Consider the following 9,101-nt stretch of genomic DNA (forward strand, 5'->3'; position numbering starts at 1 on the left):
GAGAGTGGGTGAATGAGTGTGAGAGAGTGTGAGAGTGAGTGAGTGAGAGTGAGTGCAAGACAGAGTGAGTGCAAGACAGAGAGTGAGTGTGCAAGAGAGAGAGGGAGAGTGTGCGAGAGAGAGAGAGAGAGAGAGAGAGATAGAGAGAGAGAGGGTGAGTGTGTGAGAGAGTGAGAGTGAGTGTGCGAGTGAGTATGCAAGAGTGTGAGTGAGTGTGCAAGACTGTGAGTGAATGAGCAAGACTGAGTATGCATGCAAGCATGCATGTATACCCTTGCCTTGAGATTTAATAGTTGTAAAGTTCTCTTCCCCATCAAACAAGTGATGTTCATTTCCAGTCTTCCAGGAGAAACATTTCTGGTCATGTGGCAATATTGTTTGGAAAAGGGTTATGGCTTACTCACAGGAAAAGCCTTTGGCTCTAGGATCTAAGCTTCAACAAAATTCTGTCTGACACATGCAAGATCGGAAAAGTGAACATCAAATGATGATGATGATGTACAACTGATATAAAACCTGTTGATAATGAGAGATATCATTTCTGGGGCTCTTGTAGTTCTTGTTTTAAGGAAGAGAGCTGGCAGAATCTGTAGAGCATCAGATAAAATTCCTTGTATTTTCCTAACACTTTATACTGAATTCAAAACCATTGTAAGATCCCCGCCAGAGTCAAAGAAAGTACTGGGGGTGATGTTACTGACTAAACTCCACCCCCTTCTAAATTGCTGGCCTTGTGCCTAAGTCAGAAAATTCTTTTGTTTCAGTTGCTGGACTGTGGCCATGCTAGAACACCACCCTGTAGGGTTTTAGTCAATCAAGTCACTCTCAGGACTCAATTTTGCCCTTCTTTCCTTTCCAAGCCTGGTACTTACTGCAATGTTATCTTTCTATTAATGACTCCCCACTAAGTTACGGAGACGTAAACAAACCTACACCAGTTGTCAAGTAGCAAGAGACAAACATATATATGCACAAAACGTGACAAACTTAATTTTTTTTCTACTAAATTCACTGACAAGACATTAGCTAATTCAGAACCATAAAGATTTTCCCAAGGTATCATGCAGTGGAACTGAACCAGAAGCCAGCAGTTGCAAAATGGCCTTCTTAACAACGCAGCAACGATTTGTGCCAATTGTATAAATTTTAAATAAATAATTTATTCTTTTGTTTCAGTCGTTTGACTGCGGCCATGCTGGAGTAACACCTTTAGTTGAACAAATCGACCCCAGGATTTATTCTTTGTAAGCCTGATACTTATTCTATCGCTTCCTTTTGCCGAACCGTTAAGTTACGGGGATGTAAACACACCAACATCGGTTGTCAAGCGATGGTGGGGGACAAACAGACACAAATAACAAATACACACACACACACACACACATATATATATATATATATATACACGACGGGCTTCTTTCAGTTTCCGTCTACCAAATCCACTCACAAGGCTTTGGTCAGCCTGAGGCTATAGTAGAAGACACTTGCCCAAGGTGCCACGCAGTGGGACTGAACCCGGACCATGTAGTTGGGAAGCAAGCTTCTTACCACACAGCCACTCTTGTGCCTGTTTTTTTAAAAAAAAAGACCTAAGGCTGTTTATCTTAATACAAAGACATTATTTTGTGTGGCCATCGAAATACATAGAAACAATTTCACGATCCAAATAACGAGCTCAATAGATGTACGTGTTTATGGAGGCGCTTGTGATCATGGTTCATAGTCTAAGTGGAAATAACTGTGACAGTTAAGTAAGAGTTATTCCCCTTTAATACCATTTTCTTTTCCTAGCAAAGAGAGTAATGTGGTTGGCTGTCCTGCTAGAAATATCGACCAAAAATCTCCCCCAAATATCTTATTTGTTGCAGCCATGCTGGGGCACTGCCTTGAAGAATTATAATCGCACGAATCGACCCTATTAATTTCTTTTAAGCCTGATACTTTGAGAGCTCCTACCTCTGCTGGCAACAAAGGGCTTCTCTCTCAGATTGAAAAGCATACAGTTTGATGCCTGTGTGAGAACAGCTATGCTGCATAGCAGTGAAACATGGTCTGTGACAGCCGAGGACATGCATGGGCTTGAAAGAAATGAAGCCAGTATGCTTTGTTGGATGTGCAATGTCAGTGTGCATGTTTGACAGAGTATAAACATCTCGAGAGAAAAGTTAGGCATAAGAGGAGTCAGATTTAGTGTGCAAGAGAGACGACTGCACTGGTATGGTCATGTGATGTGTATGGATGAGGACAGCTGTGTAAAGAAGTACTGATCTCTAACTGTGGAGGGAACCTGTAGTAGAGGTAGACCGAGGAAGATATGGGACGAGGTGGTGAAGCATGACCTTCGAACTTTGAGCTTCACAAAGGAAATGACTGGTGACCAAGACCTTTGGTGATGTGCTATGCTTGAGAGGACCCATCAAGCCAAGTGAAATCACAATTGTGGTAACTGGTACCCGTTCTGGTGGCACGTAAAGAACATCTTTCAAGCATTGGGCCAAGCAGAGGCAAAGTGGCTGAGCTCCTTTCAAGCATTGAGCCTCACGGAGGTAATGACCGAGATCTTTGGCATTATGTTGTGCTTGAGAAGATCCATCAAATTGAGCAAAATCGCAGTTGTGGAAGATACCGGTGTCATGCAAATGGAGTGGTTGGCATTAGGAAGGGCATCTAGCCATAGAAAACAATGCCAATCAGACTAGAGTCTGGTGCCGCCTTCAAACATGCCATCCCAGTCAACCTGTCCAACCCATGGTAGCATGGACAATGGACGCTAAATGATGATGATGACTTACTCTATAGGTTTATTTTGCACAACTTCTAAATTATGAGTATGTAAACACATTTACACCGGTTGTCCTGTGGTGGTGACACACACATGCACACAACAGGCATTTTTCAGTTTCCGTCTATGAAATCCACTCACAAGGCTTTGGTTGACCCAAGGCTATAGTTGAAGACATGTGCCCAAGGTGCCAGGCAGTGGGACTGAACCTGGAACCAGGTGATTAAGAAGCAAACTTCTTATCAAACAGCCAAGAAGGATATACTGGAAGATTATTTCAACAAGTTCAATAAGACAGGATGGTCATGGCTGGCTTGAGATTCTGAACAAAAATGATTTAACCCTTCGGCATTCAGATTCATCTGTCAAATGAAGTGCCTTTTTTATTTGTATAGTTTTGAATTTATAATGCATTATCTCATAGCTTTGAGATTTCAATGATGTGATTGTTTTGTTTCAAAATGGCATTGTAGGGTGAGTGTGAAAGACCAGATCTGGATGATTTGAAGATAAAACAGGTGATATATTTTGGCCGGACATGGCCAGTTCAAATGCTAAATGGTTAAATCCAATGAACCTGAATGTGTGTGTGTGTGTGTGCGTGTATATATATATATAGTCCAACAGTTGATTATCTTTGAGGAGTAAAGTAAGATCTAACAGGAAATACTAAGTATAGAGGATACAAAAATGAAATACCTCAATTATTATTATTTGTTTATTAGTTTTGCTTCATATTTATCAATCATTTTCATAATGAATTTCAATGTATTGGCAAATGTGAAGTGCTAAATAAATAGATAACTAGTTGACACCACTTAAGTACACAGCCATGCCAGCCCCTGTCTTGTATTTGAAAAAAGAAAAAAAAGATGCAATCACAAAATATCAAAGTTGTTGGATATGAAAGTTCTTAATTGGTTGTTTTTAGTGACATGGCTCTCTGAAGTATCCAACAACTCAGTCTTCAACAAGCAACAACAACTGTTCTAACTAGTGTTGCAATGACCTTGACAACTAAGTAACACTTTCAGATGCTTCAGTGGTTGTAAAACAACAAATTGTATACAACCCCCACCACTAAATTCCACCCCTGCCATGGGCACTACCACCCATCCCATAAGCAGCGCAACCAATACCGCAACTACCATTATAGTTACTATCATCACCCTCGAGCACAATCACCACTTTCCACACTCTCACCAACACAATCACCATGTTCACTACAACCATCGCATCTCCCCACCCATTCCCTGTAGTCTCCCTCCTACCACCTCACCTGATATCGTGTGACAAGTGAAGCATAACAGACAGAATTATTCATGCAAGGTTAGCGGTCAAAAGCCATGAGACAAGATTTCTCATTCATTGATATTATTATTATCATCATTTGGTTAACCTGATCAGTTTCAGAGAATCCCACAAATTATCTCATGACAGGTTTTGTTTGCTTTATATATATATATATATATATATATATATATATATATAATCTACACACATATACACATGCATACACACACACATACATATACAGGGGTTGGACAAAATAATGGAAGCACCTAGCATAATAATTTTGAAATATCTATAAAACCCGTCAAAAGCTTGTTTATTTTTATATTTTTTGATTTATTATTAGTGTTGCTTAATATATTTTGTTAAAATTGCTGTTTCTTTTCAGATATCATCAGAAAAAGGTAATTAAAATTCATTAAAATGACAGATCTATCAAACTTTCAAAGAGGTCAAATTGTTGGTGCTCGTATGGCAGGCACTAGTGTAACGAAAGCAGCTGAAATGTTTGGTGTATCAAGAAGTACTGTCTCGAGTATATATGTATGTATGTGCATGCATGTGAGTATATGCATGCATGTGAGTATATGCACGTGTATGCATATGAGCAAAAAATACAGATAAAACACAAAAGCCAAAATTCCTTTCAGTTCTGAAAAATCTTTAAAATCAAAGTTAAATAAATAAATCGATTCCTAAAATTTGTCGTTGTTTCTGGCATAAGACAAGGCCCAAAATTTGTATTCTGTTTGCACGGATTGGACAGAATTTGTTGAAGCAGATTTTTTATTGCCGATGCCCTTCTTATCACCGACTCCCACCTGTTTCCAAGTAAGGTTTATATTTCCCTATGATATGGTGGCGAGCTGGCAGAATCATTAGCACAATGGGTGAAATACTTAGCATATTTCATCTGCCCTTACATTCTGAGTTCAAATTCTGCCGAGGTCAACTTTGCTCTCATCCTTTCGGAGTCGATTAACTAAGTACCAGTTACACATTGGGGTCGATGTAACTGACTTAATCCCTTTGTCTGTCCTTGTTTGTCCTATCTATGTTTAGTCCCCCCAAGGGCAACAAGGAAATAAATATTTCCCCGTGACTAGATTTGTTTTCATGGAAGACTGAAAAATGAAGGAGACAGCTTGCATGATGGTGACACAACTGTCATGTGATGTCAAAACAAGGAAACACACACAAAGCAGGTTTCTTTCAATTTCTGTCTACCAAATCCACACATAAAACTTAGGTCACCTTGGGGCAATAGAAATTTGCCTTAAGTGCCACATAATGGAACTGAACCTGAAACCATGTGGCTGGGAAGCAAACTTCTTAACCACACAGCCATTGCCAGCACTCGGGTGTGTGTGTGTGTGTAATTACTAGGCCCAAGACACAAAGATGACAAGAACTAAATGTGAACTCCAAATGTGATCAATGCCAGGCCTGCCTGACTGACTGGCTCCTGTGCCGGTGGCATATAAAAGGCACTATACAAACGTAATTGATGCCAGGCCCGCTTGACTGGTTCCTGTGCCAGTGGCATGTAAAAAGCATTAACCGAATGTGATCAATGCCAAGCTCCTACCCCAGTGTGATCGATGCAGGCCCACCTGACTGGCTCCTTGCTGGTGGCACGTAAAAAGCACCCGTTACACTCTCAGAGTGGTTGGCATTAGGAAGGGCATCCAGTTGTATAAACATTGCCAGATCAGATTTGAGCCCGGTGCAGCCTTCTGGCTTCTCAGACCTCAGTCAAACCGTCCAACCATGCCAGCATAGAAAACGGACATTAAACAATGATGATTAATTAAATAGAAAAGATATTTTCTTGAATATGCCAAAACACAAATCCATGAAGAAACAATCCCACTTTGGTTGTGAGAATTAACATTGTTTTTACCTGTGGACCTTCTCGGTCACTTCTGAAAACTGGTGTAACAATTCTTCGTTTTGTCGTTTTGATACTTCTTGGATAAACAACTAAGATTTCAAACCACCTAAAAACAGACAATAAAACAACATAATTAGAAATGCCAGTGTTTAAGGTCGTGTTTTTGCTATTTTTCTACACGGTTTTGAGAATAAAACAATATTGTTATATAATTCAACTTGTGCAACTATATTAAACATTAAAAGTCATTCAGAAAAAGTACACTGGCTGACTAATTAACTTTTACCTGAACCAAGAAAGTGATTCATGGAAAATGCCAGACATATTTCGGCCTTTTTGGGTCTTGTCAATGCTATGTAACACTTAACTACATGCTTAGATGGGGTTCATCCCCTCAGCACCCAGTCCACTCTGTGAAGTGGTTGGTGTTAGGAAGGGCATCTAGCTATAGAAACTATGCCAAAACAGACAAAACGGAGTCAGGTGCAGGTTATTTGTTGAAAGTTACTGCTTTTATTGCAATTAATTTTTAAAATAATGAATTTAGTGAAACAAATTTTTCCTTATTAAGTTAGAGTTAGGAATATAAATTAACACAAAATATCGATCCATTTAAAACAAGAAGCTTGTACTACAGAACCAGGGTGAGAGAAGAGTCACAGGCAGTTTGATTTCAAAAGGGTTAATAATGTCTACTTTTGGCAGCTAATCTGTTTTCAAAACGTGACCAGATTGCAGGTTTATTAATTAACAACCAGCTGTCGAATACTGGAGGTTGAATAAACAGTTTAGAAGCTAATGAGATTCTCAAATCAATTATTGAATCTAATGGTCAATTTCAGATTTAACTAATGCATATTCTAAAATTACACACACACTACTGGCCTACACACAAGGCTTGGCCATATTCAGTTGATTTTTTCCTGAAATTTAGGTTAGTCATCAGTATACAGAACAGAGTCAAGTCAAAATTCTGGTTGTTGTTAATAGATTTTGTTGTAGGGAAGAGAGGACAAATATTCCAGCAAGGCCAGAACTAGAATTAACAATTCATACTAAATCCTATGAAATCAACACCTGTGAAGCTAGCTTAACCTTTTCATTATTGTATTTCTGTTGAGCTGTTCTGTGTTTCTTTCAATTACTTTAAATCTAACAAAGAATTTAGTAAAATAACTTAGTTATCATTAAGCTTGTGTTAGGAACATAAATTGTGACTAAGGTTTGATGGAAGATTTTAATTCAAAACTTATGAAAACAAGACATTTGTACTACAGAGCCAGAGCTGGTTTCAGCCAGGTTGGTTATCAAAAGGGTTAAGAATTGTTTCTCTATTATATATTTTAACCCTTTTGCCATCATATTTCTGTTGAGATGCTCTGTGTTTCTTCCAATTAATTTTTGAATATAACAATGAATTTAGTAAAATAACTTTTGTACTACAGAGCCAGAGCCGATTTCAGCTGGGTTGGTATCAAAAGGGTTAAGAGCAAGGGTTGAATATTAAGTTTTTCTACCCGAGCAAGGGATGGACAAATTTTACTTGTTTCAGTCATTTGATTGTGGCCATGCTGGAGCACCGCCTTTTAGTCGAGCTAATCGACTCCAGGACTTATTCTTTGTAAGCCTAGTACTTATTCTATCGGTCTCTTTCGCCGAACCGCAAGCTTATGGGGATGTAAACACATCAGCATCGGTTGTCAAGTGATGTTGGGGGGACAAACACAGACACATATACACACACACACACACACACATATATATATATATACACACACGACGGGCTTCTTTCAGTTTCTGTCTACCAAATCTACTCACAAGGCTTTAGTCGGCCTGAGGCTATAGTAGAAGACACTAGACCCAAGGTGCCATGCAGTGGGACTGAACCCGGAACCATGTGGTTCGTAAGCAAGCTATTTACCACACTACACACAGAAAATAAAAAACAACACACACACACACAAAACTAAACAGAAGTAGGTAGTAATTTCATTGTGCAATTCCACCAAGGTTGACTTTGCATCTCATCCTTTCCGGGTGGATAAAAACCAGTACCAGTTAAACACTGGGGTCAATGTAATCAACTTATATTGAGGAGGGGGGGAGAAGACAGGAATGAATGCCTAGTTGCCAATGGGTTGTGTGGGTCTTTTCTTGGTGCAGTCAAGGTTGACTGAGGAGCTGAACCCCATCTCAGCCGTTGGAGGAATACTTTATCATCAGAGGCACTTGGGCTTCCTAGACTTTCAATAATTGCTGGGATTTGCACTTACATAGCATGGACTGCTGAGCACAAGACCCGGCAAGTAAAATGAAAAGTCGAATGAATCAGCTCCATTATTTTTTTTTATATCTGGTACTAATTCTATCAATCTCTTTTGCTGAACCGCTAAGTTATGGTGATGTAAGCATATCAACATCAGTTGTCAAATGGGGGACAAACTCAAACACAAAGATACACACTACAGGCTTCTTTCAGTTTCTGCCTACCAAATTCACTTCAAGACTTTGGTTGGCCCAAGGCTACAGTAGAAGCTACTTGTCCAAGGTACCATGCTGTGGGACTGAACCCGGAACCATGTAGTTGGGAAGCAAGCTTTATTTGTAGAAGTTTCTATCACTAAATGAAGAGAATATCTATGTCTTGATAGCTTACCTTGAGATTTCCTCTTTGAGTGTGCCCTTAATGTAGTAGATTTTCTCAGGAATCACTACAGCCAATGAGAATTGATGTCCAGTGTGATTTTCGGCGTCATAGACATCAACACATTTGTTCATATCAATTTCTCCTTGTGGCACTGTGTCCGGCTATTTTGGGGGGAAAAAAAGAAAAAAAAATTTCATCATAAACATGTACAAAACATCTAACAATATATAAATACTTGCATGAATTGAATCATCATCAATTTAACATCCATTTTTCCATGCTGGCATGGATCAGACAAATTTTGTTGAGGTAGATTTTCTATGGCTGGATGCTCTTCCTGTCGAGCATGGAAAAGTCGACATTAAAACAGTAACAGTTATTCAATTGTTTGTGTATGTGTGTGAGTGGCATAAATACACACACACACACGCACACACACACACACACACACACACACACACACACACACACACACACACACACAC

General features: G+C 39.3%; 1 protein-coding gene across 1 annotated transcript in view; it reads right to left on the minus strand.

The window, feature by feature from the left end:
* Window positions 1-9,101, minus strand: part of LOC106876527 (putative leucine-rich repeat-containing protein DDB_G0290503) — a 259,001-nt gene that overhangs the window by 103,172 nt on the left and 146,728 nt on the right. Inside the window, exons 4-5 of the mRNA XM_052966733.1 lie at window positions 8,626-8,777; window positions 5,979-6,075 (exon numbers count right to left, since the gene is read on the minus strand). Of these exons, the coding sequence (XP_052822693.1) occupies window positions 5,979-6,075; window positions 8,626-8,777 (249 nt within the window). The remainder of the gene's footprint in view (window positions 1-5,978; window positions 6,076-8,625; window positions 8,778-9,101) is intronic.

The sequence above is a fragment of the Octopus bimaculoides genome, chromosome 3 (assembly GCF_001194135.2).
Source record: "Octopus bimaculoides isolate UCB-OBI-ISO-001 chromosome 3, ASM119413v2, whole genome shotgun sequence".
Classification (NCBI taxonomy): domain Eukaryota; kingdom Metazoa; phylum Mollusca; class Cephalopoda; order Octopoda; family Octopodidae; genus Octopus; species Octopus bimaculoides.